This window comes from Plasmodium gallinaceum (genome assembly GCF_900005855.1).
Source record: "Plasmodium gallinaceum strain 8A genome assembly, contig: PGAL8A_v1_42, whole genome shotgun sequence".
Taxonomy (NCBI): Eukaryota; Apicomplexa; class Aconoidasida; order Haemosporida; family Plasmodiidae; genus Plasmodium; species Plasmodium gallinaceum.
The window spans coordinates 392354-411267 of NW_021628349.1; the positions used below are offsets into that span (position 1 = coordinate 392354).

At 15.1% G+C, this 18914-nt stretch overlaps 3 protein-coding genes and 2 non-coding genes across 5 annotated transcripts in view; 1 reads left to right on the forward strand and 4 right to left on the reverse strand.

The window, feature by feature from the left end:
* The first annotated feature begins 618 nt into the window (after nt 1–618).
* On the forward strand, nt 619–690 carry PGAL8A_00062100. Its single transcript has one exon. It is a non-coding gene; the product is annotated as a tRNA-Ala (tRNA).
* Nucleotides 691–1099: 409 nt separating this feature from the next.
* On the reverse strand, nt 1100–1171 carry PGAL8A_00062200. Its single transcript has one exon. It is a non-coding gene; the product is annotated as a tRNA-Glu (tRNA).
* Nucleotides 1172–1512: 341 nt separating this feature from the next.
* Nucleotides 1513–1902, reverse strand: PGAL8A_00062300 (conserved Plasmodium protein, unknown function; the record flags this gene model as incomplete). Its single annotated transcript, XM_028674650.1, has 1 exon — nt 1513–1902. The coding sequence occupies one exon, from the start codon at nt 1900–1902 to the stop codon at nt 1513–1515; it is 390 nt and encodes a 129-aa protein (XP_028530981.1).
* A 1339-nt stretch (nt 1903–3241) lies between these two features.
* PGAL8A_00062400 (conserved Plasmodium protein, unknown function) lies at nt 3242–8473 on the reverse strand (the record flags this gene model as incomplete). Its single annotated transcript, XM_028674651.1, has 1 exon — nt 3242–8473. One exon carries the CDS (start codon nt 8471–8473, stop codon nt 3242–3244), a length of 5232 nt encoding a protein of 1743 aa, XP_028530982.1.
* Nucleotides 8474–10105: 1632 nt separating this feature from the next.
* PGAL8A_00062500 (conserved Plasmodium protein, unknown function) overlaps nt 10106–18914 on the reverse strand; it is a gene marked incomplete at both ends in the record, with an annotated part of 12655 nt that continues 3846 nt past the window's right edge. Inside the window, 8 exons of the mRNA XM_028674652.1 lie at nt 10106–11048; nt 11140–11331; nt 11456–11524; nt 11674–11741; nt 11859–11915; nt 12030–12140; nt 12227–12374; nt 12510–18848. Of these exons, the coding sequence (XP_028530983.1) occupies nt 10106–11048; nt 11140–11331; nt 11456–11524; nt 11674–11741; nt 11859–11915; nt 12030–12140; nt 12227–12374; nt 12510–18848 (7927 nt within the window). The remainder of the gene's footprint in view (nt 11049–11139; nt 11332–11455; nt 11525–11673; nt 11742–11858; nt 11916–12029; nt 12141–12226; nt 12375–12509; nt 18849–18914) is intronic.

The window sequence follows — 18914 nt, forward strand, 5'->3', positions numbered from 1 at the left end:
CATTATAAAAAATATATATATATATATATATATATATATATATATATATATATATATATATATATATATATATATATATACCTATATAGATTTTATAATTATTAATTTAAAAATAATGAAATGAAATTATTTTCCATTTAATTACAATCATATAACTTTTTCTCTATATCAAATATTATATGAGGATTATTAAAAATATAAAATCATAAAAGATTGACTTGAAATTCAGAAAAAAAAAATTTAAAATATATATATAATAAGAAAATATAAATTTTTATTAATTTCAAAATTTTTTTAAAAAAAAAAAATGTATAAAATATAGTTTATTCATTGTATCTTTTATAAATCAAAAGGAATATTTATTTATAGAAAAATATAAACTATCTTTTAGATAATGTAGAAACTTTAATGATATAAATTATTGTATATATTTTAAAAAAAAAAAAAACAATCTTTATACAATATTCATGAAAAATAATGTAATTTTATTATTATAAAATAATAAAAAATTATTTTATAATATATTCTGAAAAAAATAATATTCAATTTAAGGATAAATTTAAAAAAACAATAAATATTTTTTTATAAATCTTTTAATAAAAATATTAAACAAATTAAGGGCAGGTGGTGTAGTGGTATCACGCTTGATTTGCATTCAAGAGGTCCGGGGTTCAATTCCCCGTCTGTCCATAATTTTAAATTTTTAAAAATAATTTAGCAGTATAAAAATTTATTTATAAATTTAAATATATATATATAAATATAATTTTATTAAAAGAAAAAATTTTAAAAGACTTTTTTGTTATTTTATATATATAAAAAAAAAAATCTTCAGAAAAATTTATTCTTCTAAAATATATATTTATATATATAAACAAATAATTTCAAAAATTATGAGGTTATTATATAAAATAACCATAATTATTATTCACTTCTAATATAATTTTTATTCATTTCTAATATTATTATTCACTTCTAATTTTATTATTCACTTTTAATATAATTTTTATTAATTTCTTATATAATTTTATCTTCAAATTTGTTATTTTGTATATTTTTTTTATTTTTTATTTTTATTTTTAATAAAATTTTCTATTAATTCCCACGCCGGGAATTGAACCCGGGCCTTTCGGGTGAGAGCCGAATATCCTAGCCACTAGACCACGTGGGATATAAAAAATTACTCTTCATATTTATTATTGAAAAGTTAATTTTTTTTTTTTTTTTTTTTTTTATTTCTTTAATTTTCTATTATTTTTATTAGTTATGTTGTATAATTTTTATATAACTATAATATTAATCATTTATATAATTAACAAATTTTAAATTGTAAAAAAAAAAAAAAAAAAAAAAATTTTTTTTTTATTGAATTAATTCGTAAACAAATTTATTAGGAATATTAATTATAAAAAATTATAAAAGTCAAAATTTCAATTGAATTTTAACAAACATATAAAAATTTTAATAAATTAAAAAAAAAAAAAAAAAAAAAATTTTTATTATAATTTTATTTTAGTTCTTTAAAAATAAACTTTTATTTACTTCTTTTTTTACATCATTAATATTATTTTTATAACCATTTCTAGAAGAATATTTTAATGTAATATTCTTATTATATCTCTTTTTATCTGTTTTATCAATATTTAAAAAACCTTCATATTCCATATCTTCGATATCTAATAAACTCAATTCTTTTAAGAATTGCATATAATTAGATAAATCATTTAAAATATTTTTTTCTGTCTTTATTGAATGACTTACACTAACTGAATCTAATACATTCATAATATTTTCATCAATTGATTTGGTTATTTCTTTCACATTTTCAAAGGAATTTATCTCACATTTTATTATATTATTTATTATTATACAAATTAATAGAAAAATTTTAACTGTTCTCATTTTTTTAATCATAAAAAAAAAAAGAGAAAATTAATAAATACAATATATATATATATATATATATATATATATATATGTGTGTTTTAATTATATTTTATCTGTTTTTTTTTTTTTTTTCAAGTTGTCTTTTTTGTTACATATTGTATCTTTTTATTATTCACATACTAACAATCATAGTGTTTTACAATAATTTGAAGAAAAAATAATAAATTTTTAGTTTACAATTTAAATAATCTTAGCTTCTTTTTTTTTAATTAAAAAATAATACTTTTTAATTATATTAATATATATATATATCTAAGGTTATATTTTTTTTTTTTTTAAATGTGTAAATACAATTATATAAAATGAAATTTTAAATACTTATTATATAAAATTTTTTTTTGCTTTCTTTCAATAAAATTTTTTTATGTTTTACATTCTTCATGGAATTTTATTTTTATTTACACTTTTAGGTGAAAGTGTAAATTAGTGAATGAAATGTAATGTTTAAAATTTTATTTTATCATTTTTTTTTTTTTTTTTTTAAATATATTATATATTTAATGAATAATTAAGAAGATTCATAAAGTGTATAATAAATAATATTATCAATTTTAATTTTTTTTTCATTTCTAAAAACAGTAATAAATATTTATAGACAAAAAATATCTCCTATTTAAGTCTCATACATTCCAGTAGATCTTTTGTTTTATTAGTTATTTTTCTTATAACATTTATGTAATTCTATATTTTTATTTAAATATAAATATATACATATATATAAATATATTAACAAAATATAAAAGTGATATAAAGAATTATACTTATAATTCTAATATAAAAATAACACAATTTTCTAAATTACCCATATATTTTATTGTCCTCTTATATTTAAGACTGTAACCGAATAAACCAAATGAAATTTTTAATTTAAAAATATGTAAACATGTTAAAAAAAGAATATTTAATATATATATATATTTAATAACAATTTCTTCTACATTATTTATGACATGAAAAATTAAACCAAGTTATTACTATAAATAAATTTTGAGTAGTTTAAAATATATAAACTACAAAAAAAGAAAAAAGCATTTCAAAATATATTAAAAGAAAATATAATAAATAAATTCCTTACATCGGAATTAATTTAGTGATATATATTTGATATACTTTTCTTTTATATGTAAGTTATTAAATATTTTTCTTTATTAGTAATGTTACTTCTTTTAACAAAAAAAATAAAATAAAATAAAATAAAGGTATACATAAAATAGTTATTAATATTAAATTTTGTTTATTTAATAAAAAAAAATAAGAAAAAATTAAAGACTTTATAAAAATTTAAGACAAACATTTAATTAAAATATATGTGAAAAAATAAATATTTTAAAGCTCTTGTATTTATTTTTATATAATTTTCATTATAACAAAGTTTTAAAATGTAAGAATAATAAATCTTTAATTTATTATTATTTATATTGTTTTTAATTTTATCTACGTTTTTTAATTTCTTCTTATTTTTTACAAATAAAAGTAACTGTTTAATGTATTTTATACTATAAAAATTAGTTAAGTTGCTAAATATATTTTTAGATATAAAATTTTCATCAATTTTTTTAAAATATATTTTAAAATCTTCTGCATTATTAATAACTTTTGACGAATTTAAACCATTTTTTTTATTTTCATTTACATATATATTTTCTCCTTTTTCTTTACTTTCTTCTTCTTTAGATTCTTTTTTTTTTTTTTTTTTTTTTTGATAAAAAATGTTTATATGGTTATCTGATAATTTTATTTCATCAAGTTGACTAAAAGATAAAAAAGCATCGTAACTATATAACCAAGGATCGTAAAAATAAAATAACTTTTTTTTTTTTTTAATTTTATAATTTACATATAATGTAAATAATGTTTCTAAATTTTCAAAAATATTAGTTATAGAATTAACACTTGGTATTATTATCTTAAAAAATATATGATAAAAGTATATATTTTTTTGAATGTATGATTCTAATTGCTTTTCTATTATCTCAATTTTTTCATTAATTTTTAAATCTCTTACAACAGTTGTTAAATTATCATTGTATTTTTCATTTGGGGGATTTTCAAAGCAATAAAGAAATAATTGTTCTAAATTTTTTACTTTCAATAGACAAATATTTTTTTTGCAGTTCTTTATAACATTGTCAATTATATCCTTTATACATTTATTCAATTCCTTTTCTATATTATTATTAATGTAAAGAAAATATTTTTTCTTTGAAAAATTGTTCTCAAAATTTATAGAATCATTCTCTTTTTCTTCTTTTAAATTATCTACATATTTTGTGTCTTCTTTTATATTTTCTATATTTGTTTTATATTTAAAAACATTTAAATTTTCACTTATCTCCTCTTTTGTATTATTCACACTATTTTTTTCTTCTTTTAAGACAACTATATTTGTTTTTTTTTTATCTAAATCATATATATCTTTTTCACCTTTTGATTCATTTACATTTTCTCCTTTTTCTGTGTGGTCACTTTCACTTTTATATTCTTCCTTACTGTAAATTTCTCTTTGAATATAATTATCTTCATATATTTTTGAATCATTATAATTATTATTAAAGTTAAAAGATTCATTTGCATTATCTTTAATATATTTAAAAATTATTTTATTAATATTTTTAAAAAAATAATTTAATAAATTATCAAAAATATTAAATTTTTTTTTAAAAGGAGGTACTGATAATGGAAGAAAAAACATCAACAAATTAAAACAACAATTATTAATTTTATAAATGTTTTTCTTAATTAATTTAAAACTTTTACTTTTTTTAATTACTTTTATTATTTTTTTTTTCTGTTTCTCATCCATTGTTGATTTATTCAATTCTTCATATATTTTATACAAATAGTTATAAATTTTTTTTAACACATATACTAATTTTTTTTTATTTAAATAGTTAATCAAAGAACTTAACAGTTTATCATAATTTTCTTTTTTCAAGTCATATATTAATGAATACCATAATTCTATTAACAAATTAATGAATACTAAAAAATAAAGAGAATAACTCATATTTTTATAAAAGATCTCAAGTGTTAATACTTTTTCATGTTTTTTATAAAAATCACTAATAAAATGATGTGTATTACTTATATTATTAACTAAAATGTTTTTCTTATTAATATATTTATTCATGTTATCTATATATATATTAAAAAAGAAAAAGTCATTTATATTCATATTAAATATTTCATCAATAAATTTATGTATAAAATCATTGTAATCATACATTTCATTAAATCCACTTTTCATTATATTTTTTACTTTTTTTAAATAAATTTGAAAATTTGGGATATTTATATCTTCATAAGAAAATTTATCATTTTGATGAAAAAATGAAAAAATTTCGAAATAATTTTTTGTCATTAATATATCATAAATAGTATCAAAACTTTTCAAAGTATGTTCGTTGAATAACTCACTTGATTCTGGTGTAAAAATTTTATTTTTATTTCTACATTCTATTTCACTATAATTTAAAAGTTTAGTATCAATATGGTTGTTAGATATTTCTTCATATATTTTCATGGTATCATTTAATCCCTTTTTTACTTCAACATTTTTATTTTCTTCTTCATTTTTAAATGAATCATCATTTTTTATATTTTCTTTATTACAATCACTCAATATATCAAAATATGCATAAGTATTATCAATTTCTTTATTAACTAAAGAATCATTCTTATTTGCATTGTTAGAAATAACTGTTTTGTGAATATAATTATTTTTATAAAACGAAGATTTTTGTTCATCATTTAAATTTTTTTGTATTTCATTATTTTCACATTCGTTTAAATTGTTATTAATATTTTCATAAATATTCTCTTCGTTTATATTACTCCCAATTATATCTTTACTAACATTTTCTATTTCCTCAATTATTTCAAAAAAAGAGGTATTCTCATTTTCAACGATAATTTCATGATTATCCTTTCCTCCTATATAATAATCAATAAATGCTATTTCAGTTTTTGAATCTTTTTCATCTTTTTTTTCATTCTCTAAATATCGAATGGAATCATTTTTATTCAGAATGTTATTTTCGTTAAATGTTTTACTTATATCTACTTTAAATGCATTTTTTTCATCATTTTGATATACAAAATTTTTATTTTCAATATCCTTATCATTTTTTTCTTCAAAAATATTTATATCTTCACCAAATATATTTTTTTTTTTATTATCTTTTTCAAAATAATTAACTTTATCTACTTTATTATTATCATTATCTATTTCAAAAAAAAATTCTTCATAATTTTTATCCGATATAAAAACATTTTCATTTATTTTATGAGCTTCTGGTAAAAAGAAATGATCACTTAATTCTATGATATCCTTATTTTTTTCTTCTAATTTAGAATTATCAACATTTATATCGTAAGTGTTCATGTTTTCTATGTCATCAAAAAAAAAATTTTTTTTTTCAAATTCTCCTTCATTCACATTTGAATTAGTTTGACACACTTTTTTATTATTATCTACAACCATTTCATAAGAGTTGTTAATTGTAGTTTCTACTTTCTTTAAATTTTCCACTTTTTGTCCACTTTCAATTATACTATTATTTCTGTTGATATTTTTAAAATCAATTTTATTTGAATTGTATATAAACAAATTATCATGTGAAGATATTTCACTTAATTTTTTATTTTTTTCTTCATTTTCTTCATAAATAGACTTCTTAAAATTTTTATTATTTAAACTAGTATTTATTTCTAATATGTCTAAATTATCATCTTTATTCAAGTTATCAAGATTGTTTATATTTAAGTTTTTTTTATAAAACTTTGAATCATTTTCTTCACTTAATAAATCGTCATAATTACATAATTTGTTATTATTGTCATATATATAGCTATTCTCATTAATTGAATTAATATTATTATTATGTATATTGTTGCTATTATTAACCAAATTAATATCATTTTCATTTATATCAATATTATTAATTAAATAGGAATTATTGCAAGATATATCTTTTTTAGTGTACCATTTTTCTAAATACAAATTATTATCCTTTTTAATTATCTCTTTTTTTTCTAAATTCTCATTAATGTTAGAATCAAAATCAAAGTTACTTTTATAAAAATGTTCACAAATAAATATGTCTAATTTATCTGTAGAAATAGAGTTTTTTTCTTCAGAATTATTTATAAGAGTATGATTCTCTTTTTCTTTTACTTCAGACACATTCTTTTTATTAAAAAAAAATTCATCAAAATGATTAGTATATTCTTTTTCTTGTTTTTCTTCACCATTTACTATTGTATTTATTAAATAATTCTCAGTATTACATTCTATATTTTTCTTTAAATTAATCAAATCATTATTTAAATTACTTTCTTTATTTATTGACATACAATTAAATTGTTCTAAATTATTATATGAAAATAAGTTTTCGTATTTTATTTCATTTTTATTTGCAAATTCATTTTTATTAATTTCTCTTAAATATTTTTCATCATCAATATCATTTTTCTTCTTACTATTAAATATCTCATTTTTGTGTCCATCAAATATAAAATTTTCTGATAAATCATAAATATCATTTATTTCATTTATTTTCTCATTTTTTTCTTCAAAAATAAAATTAATATCTTCTTTTATTGTCTCATTTTTCTTATCAATACAGTATAAATTTACAGAAGATTTTTTATTATCTTTATCATGAAAGTTAAATATGTCGAAATTTTCATCTATATTAGTATTTATTATTATGTCATTCTCAGAAGTATTACTTTTTAATTTTCTGTGATTAAAAATATCCTTATAAGATACTTCATTATTTAATGAATTAATATAATCTTTTTCACAAGAAGTTTCATTTGTACTAGCTTCATTTAAATGATTATTATTACAAAAAAGATTCTCCTTTTTTTTTTCATTTATAACACTCAATTTTAACTCATTTATAATAGAACCATTATCCTTAGAATATATAATATTTTCATTATTGTCATATATAAATTTTTTATAATCATCAATATTCTTTAAATCAAAAATTTCATTAAAATTTCTCTCATTTGATACTACTTCAATTTTTTCATGGTTTAATTTATCATTTTTTAATATGTTCTTATCACTATAAAAATATTCCATATTTGAATTTTTTGAATCATTATTACAGAAATCAACTTTATTAAAAAAATTAATTTCATCTTTTCCTTTTGGAGTTTGTATTTTATTATTTTCGTAAATATTAACATTATTTATAAAATCTGAATAACTATTACAATTACTGTCATATATTGATTTTTTTTTAAATTTATTACTATAGTCATTATTATATATATCATTATTTTTTTCATTGTTGATCTTATTATTTAATGAACTGTTTTCTTCACTAATATCATTTACATTTTTGTTAATATTACTATTTTTTTCAGTGTGTAAAAATATATTATATAAAGTTTTTATATTTTTTATATTTACTTTACTTTTATTTAAATTTTTCAGATCTGTATATTCAGTTTTGTATATTTTTTTATTTCTCTCTTTTTTGTCCTTTGAATAATCTCTATAAGTTTTCATCTTTATTTTCTATATTCTTATTTCTCTTTTTTTTTCCTTTTTTTTTTCTTTTTTTTTTTTTTTTTTCATTAAATACAGATATGTATAATCAACTAATATTATTTGTAAAGATATAACATTTTCTCATTCTTTTCCATATGTAATTTTTTTTTTTTTTAAATAGCTTTATTAAAATTTTTTTTTTTTTTTTTTTAACTTCAGAAACATTTTTATTCTTATGGAAAATATTATATTTTTTTAGATACTCATTATAAATGCTTTCAATTTTTATTCTCTATTTTTTTTAAAATATTCATTTTCTTGTTTTTTTTTTTTTTATAAAACTAAAATATATGTGTATAAATAATCAAAATATATTTATTTTGTTACTTTTTTTGTTCATAGGTTTATTCTTTTTAATTTTTTTTTTTTTTTTTTTTTAAATAAAATTTAAAAAATCCTTATAATTTAATATTTTTACATATTTAAATGAATTTATTTTTTTTTTTTATATCAATTATGTTTTGTATTTTTAGTATTTATATATTTATCTAATATAAACATTTATATATATACCTTCATCTTTATATATTAATAAATTTACAAATGAATACAAGTAAGAAGCTTTATTTAAATATAATAAATAAATTTTCTAATTTTAATAATAAAATAGAATTTAATGAAATAAAAAACTTTGAATAATTAAAAACATATTTAAAACATTACTATTATAATACACATTTATTATTATACTTTATTTTTATACATATATTTTAAATAATTTTTAAAATTAAATTCTTCTATAAATTATTTCTTTTTCTTAAATTTTACATATAATTCAAAATTAACATTTCTTATATATATATATATAAAATATCTATGCTTTGATAAAAAGAATAGTTATATAAATGTAAATAAATGGTTTTTTCATTATTAATATAATTTACATTATTTTATTAAAATTATTTAAAAAAAAAATTTCTCTTTTTATATTTATTAGAATTTAATGTTTATTTTACTTTTTTTTTTAATCCAGTTTCTTAAAAAAAAAAAAAAAAAAAAAAACTAGCAAATTTTTTAAGCATATAAAAATAGGAAAATAGAGAAATTCAAATAAATAATATACAGCCTAAAAATAATATTAATAGAAATAATAATAATTTTGTAATTTAAAAATTAAAGTGAAAATTATATTTTTTGTTATATCTTTTTTTGTTAATTAAAAATACATAATAATAAAAAAGATAAAATTGTAAAAAATATTATACAATAGAATGAACAAAAAAACGTTGAAATAAAGAAATTTTATTATTTATATATTTTTATTTTAATTTATTTGAATCACTAAAAAATATAGAATAACATAGAAAAAATAACAATATATTACATATTTCAAAAAAAAAAAAAAAAAATACATAAAAAAAAAAAAATAATTTACAAATTAGCATATAATAGAAATTAGAATTATTTGAAAAATAATTTATAAAGTAAAATGTAAGTTTTAAAAAGAAAAAGCATTTAAATATTTAAAAAAAAAATGTAGATAAAATTTAATATGGACATATGAAAATAAATTACAAAAGTGAAAAATAAAAACAGTATATTTATATATAAATAAAAATTCTATAAAAAGGAATGCATATTTTCTTCTTTTTATTTTATTTTTTTTGAAAAAGATAAATTATAAATTGTTATAATATCATTTATTATATTTTTTTTAATATTATCAGGATATTTTTTAGCTAATGATATTACTTTAGAAAAGTTATAGTCTTCATAAATATTTTTAGAAAGTTTAACACTAAAACAATTTCTCTTTATTTTTTTAAAATAGAATTTATTATCATAAATAAAATTATAATTTATTTTTTTATTTTTATATATGTATTTATAAGCACATATTATAGTTTTATAAATATCATTTTTATTTAAATTAGTAAATAGTAAATTTTTCATATTCTTAAATAAATTTTTATATTCACTTTTATCATGAATATAAATTAAGGTGTGCGAATAAAATAAGAAATCGTTATCATTAATATATGTCAATATATTATTAACACTATCTAGATTAAATTCAATATCATTTTCTACTTTTAAGTTATCCCTTATTTTACAAATGTCATCTTTTAATTTATTTTTCTCTTCATCAACCATTTTTTCTTTTATGTTATGTTTTGGTATATTAACATCTTCCTTTTTTATACAAAAACATTTTTTCTTATTATATATTTCTTCAATGTGTTCATATATATATTTTAATTTGCTTCTACATTCTAAATATAGATAAACTACGTGCAAGATGAAAATGTTAATATCGTAATTATTTAATTTTATTTTAATATAAAATATAATATCATGAAGAAAATTTAAATTCTTATTTATAAAAAGACAAAAGACAGATGACAAACAATAAGTAAAAATATAATTCCATTTGAAAAAATTTATTACATTATCTGCCAAATTGTAAATTCTTTTATAAATTAATACATTAATACAAAAATTTATATCTATTTTTTTACAATTAATTATATTAATAGAACTATCTAAGTTTATATTTAATAAATTCTGTTGTAACGTTATTAAATCTATACACCTATAAAAAAAAAAAAAAAAAAAAAGAAAAAAATTGAAAAGTATTACTAAAAAAAAAAATCAATATTTTGTAATATATATATGAAGCAAACCTTAATATGGTTTCAATAGAAGTAAATTGACTTTTATTTTTATGCATCTCTTCAAATAAGGTGTTAAAGTTACTCAAATAATACAATCTTTTATTCTTACTTTTATTTTTTTTATTTTTATGAAATATAAAGTTATCATAAAAAATCTTTACAACACTAGTTTTAGAATTATTTTTAATTTTTTTATTTGAACTAAAAAAAAAAAAAAAAAAAAAAAAAATTATAAAACTTATTGTGAAAAGTAATTATTATTACTATTATTATTCTTGTATTTATTTTAATTATAATTCAGTTTAGCATCTATTTATAAAATTACATTTCTAAATTTTTAATAATCAGAGTAAAATTTATTAAGGCATTATTTAAATATCCATATTTCATATCTCTGTAAAATATAATAATATTATCATAATTGTAAAAAGAAAAATTATATTTATAAATATATAGTTATAAAAAAGTATCAATATTAAAATTTAAGAAAATGGACAACATATAGCAATATTTTAAGTTTGTTTTTATAAAAAATTTTATTACATATTTTGAGAAATAGAGTAATTATATACACATATGATAGCTGCATTTAAGTAATCATTAGAAAAAATCTGAAAAAGCAATTAAAAAATTATTAAAGAAACAATAAAATACTAAAATATATATTATAAATTATTAGAATTAATTATCATTTATTTATATAAATCATATGTTATTATCTTATTTACCAGATAATTAGAAAGTAAAGTATACATTTTTTTTTTGAGTAAATAGAGTTTCATGTCCTTAAAAAAAAATAATAAATATATAAATGAAAATAAATAATTACAATAAAATTTACTTATTTATTATAAATATATAGATAAAAAAAAAAAAAATAGTAATTATTATATAATTACATGTTGAAGATTATAATTTTTTAAATTATGTATTTTCTGAAATATTTTATAAATATAATTGTATTTATATGCCCTTTTAATTATATATGTTAAATAAAAAGATCCAACATTCTGTAAAAAAAGAATACATATATATATATATATATATAATTTTCATTTTATTTTTTATAAATGTAAAATGAAATTTTTCTCTTAACATTTTGAATAATTAATTTGAAACATCTATTAGGTAAATCATATTTGGTATAAATATTCATTAAATTAGTCAAAGAGAAATATATTTTTAAAATATTTAAGTAGTTTTTATCAACTGATGAGTTTTTATAATTTCTCATTTTAACACATCTGAAAAGACAAAAGTATAAATAAATATAAAAATATTTAATTAATAATATTTTTTATAATATATGAAAAACTTATATCTATATTTAATTTTTTTTTTTTTTTTTAAATATATCTATGTATGATTATTATTCTTACTTAGTAGAATGTGGTAATAATAGTGATATTAAGAAAAAAAATTTTTGAGTTTTACTTATATTTTTTTTGTTAATTATTTTTTTATTCTTCAAATAAGTTATGTTGTCATATATTTCATTAACATTTTTTTTTAAATATTCTAACAAAATATATGGATTGTTACTAGCATATTTGTAACATAAAGGATAAGAATAATTATTGACATCATAAAAAAAATATTCATAATAATCTATTAATTCTATAGAAGTATAAAATTCAAAAATTGTTTTTTCTAATGAATTATTATGTAGTAGAATTATATAGTTCTGAAATTTTTGTAGTTTTTTCTTAAATATATCAATAATATTAATTATTTTTTTTTGTTTTACATAATTAGAATAAATAAAAGTGGTTTTTTTATTAAAGTATTTTCTATAATTTGTTAAATTATTTTTTACATTTTCATATTGACAAATTTTTTTTTTTTTTAATTCGCAGATCGCATTATTTTTTGTTACTATATTTATTTTTTCATCGACTGAGTTTATAACACTATCAAAAAAAAGGAAACATTCTTTCTTCTCATATTTTTCTTTTTTTTTCATTACATATGGATTTTTTATTAATTTTATTAAATACATAAATAATTTTTTCTGTGTAAATGTATTTATTTTTTCTAGTTTTTCATTAAAATTTGTAAAATGAATGTTATTATAATAGTTATAAAAATAAGAAAAAGTTATGTTATTTATGATATGCTTCTTGATAAAAATAGAAGAGAAAACTGAATATATATTTGATGGATATTCATATAAATCATTATTTAACCTACTTTTTACAATTTGTTCATAAAATAAATAATTATCACTATTTACATATTTACGAATGCTTAATAAATTATTACAACTAAAAAAATTATTTATATAATTGATTTTTCTTTTACAGTATAAATTATTTTTTCTAATTTTGTTAAGAATATTATCTTTTAAAATAAAATATGAGTGATAATTATAACATTTTGTTTGGATAATTATCTTATAAGTCTTATTACAATTTTCTGAAAAATTCTTGTTATATGTTTCATAATAGGAATTCACCTTATAACAACTTTCTCTTCTTATATTTTTAAATATTTCTATTTCTTTTATATTTATATTATTTGTTTTTTCACAGTTTCTCATTTTTTGAAATATATAAAAATTATTAAAATATGAGAATAGATTTTTATAATTTTTATAAATATTATTACAATAATGAAAATTGAAAAAAAAGGAAAAAAACAAATTAAGTGTAGCATATAAAGACAGCTTATTTTTATTTAAAAGATCACAATAAAATACTATTATATTAAAGCGAATATTTTGAATTCTACTTAATATTTTTTCTTTATTTATTATTTTGAACTTTTTATACATTTTAACAACAGATTTTTCTTTATTTTTTGCTATATTTCCCTCCTCTTTTACATATATCCACTCACTATCTTCAAAAAATAAATTCTTTAAACAATTATTTCCCTTATCATCTTTTAATTGGTCATATATTATTTTGTTCATATCAATCAATCTCCTATAAATATATGTTGTATTATCATAAGTATATTTATAAAAATTATTGATTTTTGATAAATTTTTTAAAAGTGTATTGCCATGTATACTTTTAGTAAATGTACTACAACATCTAAGTAAAGTTATTATATTTTTGATAACTTTAAAGTTTTTAGATTTTCTATTTTTATTAAAAAAAGTATAAAATAAAGAAGATTCATTAATAGCACCAAAGGAATTTATATTATAATAATAAGATGAAAATATTCTGTGAATTAAATTATTACATATATTAAAATTTTTTACTTTTAGAAAATCTATTAACTTTTTTATATTTAATTTAACAATTGACTTGATATTTATTTGATAATTTAAAGAAATTCTAATGTATATTAATAATGGTAATAATGTACACAATAATTTGCTTGAATTTCTTAATTCTTTATAATTTTCAAAAAAAAAAAAACAAATTTTATAAAATGTATAAATTAGTATATTAGTACTTACATCATTTATATTACTATAATTATTGTAACTTATATTAATGTTATTATCATTATTAATATTAATTTTTTCATTTTCATTTATAAAGTTTTCATTATTTTCGTTATTAATAATACAATATTTACTCATATAAATGTTTTTATTTTTATTTTTGATATAATATTTATGAAAATTATTAAATAGACTATATTTTTTTTTAATTTTTAAATTTTCTATATCTTCTTTTGTTTTTTTATTTAATTCATCAATTCTTCTAATTTTTATTATTTTATCATATCTTTGCTTTAATCTAACTCTATCTTTTGAATTTACACATTTCTTTATATTTTCACAAATTTTATCATATATAGACTGTAAAATATATAAAAAGGTAGAATAAATAAATTCAAAATTTGCAGATCTAATAAGAACACTTAATTGCAAAAAAATTATGCATTTTGATAAATTATATGGTATTAATATTTTATCATTTTTTTCATTATTACGTTTTTCCTTAAATTTATTGTTATATTTTTTTATGTCAATATGAAGGTTTAAAAAAGCATAATAATAAAATGTAAATATACTAGTATGAAATAAATTGAATTTTAGAATATATTTTATTAAATCTATTTTATTATATTTCAAAAGTAAAGAAATTATGTTTTTATATTTCATTTTAGTAATATTAAAACCTAAATGTTTATAAATTAATGAAAACAAATAAAATTTTTTTATATAAGAATATCTGAAGTGACGTAATAAATAATAATAAAATAAATAAATGTTATTATCGCTATTTTTATAATAAATATAAGTTAATATTTTTCTAATTTCAGATTTTTTTAAACTATTTAAAAACATAATAATTTTTTTTTTGTTGAAATTATTTTTATTCCATAAGTAAAGAAGATATATACTATTACATTTTATTAAATTTTTAGGATTATTTATACAATTTTTAAATTTTAAATAAAATAAATAGTATTTAAATAACTTATTTTTTATAATAAAATTTAAAACTTCATCATTACTTTCTTTTTTTTTTAAAATTATTTTGTAGTAATTTATCCATGAGTATTTTTTTTTAGTTTCTTTTAGATTTTTTCTAATTTTTTTAATTAATTTAAAAATTTCACAATATATGTTTAATTTTATTATGTTATTGAAAAAATTGTTAGGTAGTGCTTCAAAATTCTCACAGTTTACTTCATCATAATTTATATTATTACTCTTGAAAATTTTTGAATTTTCTTTTTTTCTTAAAAATTTTTCTTTTTTAGAGTAGCATGATTCTAATAATAAGACAACTTGACTAAAACTTAATTTATTCAATATATGGTCTTTCATAATTACATTTATAATAATTTTTAATTGAGATGATAATTCTAAGTTATTATTTAAAGCATATTCGTATAATTCATTTGTTTTTAATTTATCAACAAAAATTTTATTTTTATTAATGTTAAAATATGTGAGATAAAAACTATTTAGTTTAGATTCTATAATAGCAATCATATTTTTGTTATTTTTTTCTTCTTTTAAAATTTTATAAATGTATAAACAGTCAATATTATGTTGGTTATCAAATATAGTAGTATAAAAGATGCATTTAGTGTAATTATTTAAATTTAATAAATCATAATATTTTAAGAAATACACATCTTTAATAGACTTGTTGTTTATTTCTAATATGCTGTCATCCTCCTTTTTTTCATTTTTGCAAATTTTAAAAACCTTATTTATATAATTATATCTTTCTTTTATAAATTTATTCAAATAGTTGTATTTTTTTGAAAAATAAAAGGAATATAAAGTATTAAATATAAAAGGAAAATAATAATCACATTTTTCTAAGCATATAAAAATGTTCATTAATTTATTTTTCTTTTCTATATCTTTTGTGTGTTCTTTATAGTCGTTTTTATCTATGTTATTTTTATTTTCCTCAAAAGAATAAGTATTTTTCATATCTTCTCTACTGCAAATTATATTATCTTTATTTCTAATTTTGATACTCTTCTCAATGGTATTATTTTTTTCATTATAACAATTATCACATTTTATGCAACATCTGTTAATAAGAAAATCAATATAATAGTCATACAATATATTTAAATTACATATTTTTCTTTTTTTTCTTCTATTTAAAATTTTTTCTTTCAACTTCATTAAGACATTATTATCTTCCAATAAAAATAAGAAATTACTAGTTAAATGTCTTTCAATAATCGTTTTATTTTCATAAATTCTTTTAAAATCTATTTTATACTTTATTTCTTTAATAGAATTTGTTGTAAAAAAGGAAAGAATAAAATTATTTTTTAAATTGGCAGTATTTTCCTCATAAAACATATTTTTTAAAGAAAAATGCGTTTCAACATTTTCAACAATAATTTTATGATAATTAATAAAAAATAAAGAACAAAGTTTTCTTACATTTATATATGAATTACAAACAAACAATAAATATTTTATTATAATAAATATATCAATACTAAATAAATAAAATAAATTATAATTAATTTTTTGTTCATAAGTTATCTTTAAATTTTTCTTATTTTTTATAAAAATATGCTCATAAAAATCTATTGATGAAATATAATCAGTTATTGAATTGTATATATTATTTATTAAAATATTAGAATATAAGAAAAAATAAAATAAATAATTTATATATAAAAGTTCATCATTTTCTAATAGCAACAAACAGTATTTCTCTAGAGCTGCATTCATATCACTATAACTAATATTTAAATATTTATTATTTTTTTTTTTTAAATTATTAAAAAAAAAAAACATATCTTTTAGAAAATCTTTTTTTTTATATAAATCTATAAAATATTTTTCAATTAATTTTGTTTGAACTTTTAAAGAATTAGACTTCAATAATAAATATCTATTTAATAAAATACTCTTATTTTTTTTTTTGTTACTTTTTTTTGTAGTATCAAAATAATCTTTATTTTTTAGGTCTTTATTATTTTTTTGATCTTTTTTAATATTCATTAATACATGTAATCTATTTATAAAATACATAAGGAAGTTAAAAAAAGTGTTACTTTTTCTCTTTCTCTTCATTTCTATCTTTGTTATTATTTTTAATATTTTGTTTTTTATAAATTTTAATAATGTAATTCCTTTTTCAATCATATTCGAATATGATATACATATATTAAGAAAGTCATACAGTAAAAAAAAATCTACGTTTTCGCTGTTTATGAAAATATAACGATTTAATTCATTCCTTTTGCATTTTTTATAATAAAAAACCATATAATTTAAAAAATTTATTAACATTTTATTGTTATATTCAATTCTGTTTCCTTTTTTTTTGTAGAATAAATTAGAATTATTCATATACATTTTTTTAAATAATGAATTTAGATTTATATAAAATATTAAATTATAAATGTAATTTTTTGAAAAATGGTTCTTATATCTATTGTATATTAAAATATTGAGATGTTTTTTTTTTTTATCAACTATATTTTTAAATATATATTCTTGTGGGTCACTAAATATCAAATCAAAGAAATATTTTTCAAAATTTTTATTATTTTTTAAATTATCAAAATGTAAAGTTTCACTAAAACAAAAAAAATTATTCTTATTGAAATTCTTTACAAATTTTGCTAAAAGACAATAAATATAAAATTTTTTTTTTTTATAGAATAACCCTTTTTTATATTTACATAAATGTGTAACATCTATTTTTTTATGTAATACATTTTTCATTAAATTTAAAAAATTTAATTTAGAAAAAAGATAAACCCTACTAAAATGTTCAAATCTTCTTGTATTAACATCTTTTAAGAATCCTTTATTTTCATTTAAATTTTTAATATAATTTCCATTTATATTTTTACTTGTTCTTTCATTTAATTTTCTATTTTTATTATCATTTTCTTCAATTTTATTATGATTGATATCTTTTAAATTATATATATCTTTTTGATGTAATTCTTTAATGTATTTTGTGTGTGATTCTTTTTTATATTTTTCATTTTCATCGAATTCAACATTAATATTTAATAATTTTTTTTGTCTACAATACTTTTCAAAAAAAATACATAAACGAATATGCACATCTTCAATAATTTGAAGTAATAATGTTTTTATATTTGAAAAAAATATAGATTTTTCATTTTTTATAACTTTTAATTTTGAATACAAAAATTCAATTAGATATATAAACGTTTTAGATCTTATATTTCCATACCCTATACATCTAAATAATAATATAAATATGTATAACAACATTTTTATCCTACATTCGTTATATGTTATCAATTTATAATATTTTTTTATATTTTCCATTCTTTTATTTCTAAAAAAAAAAAAAAAAAAAAAAAAAAAAAAAAATTTTTTTTTTTTTTTTTTTTTTTTTTTTTAT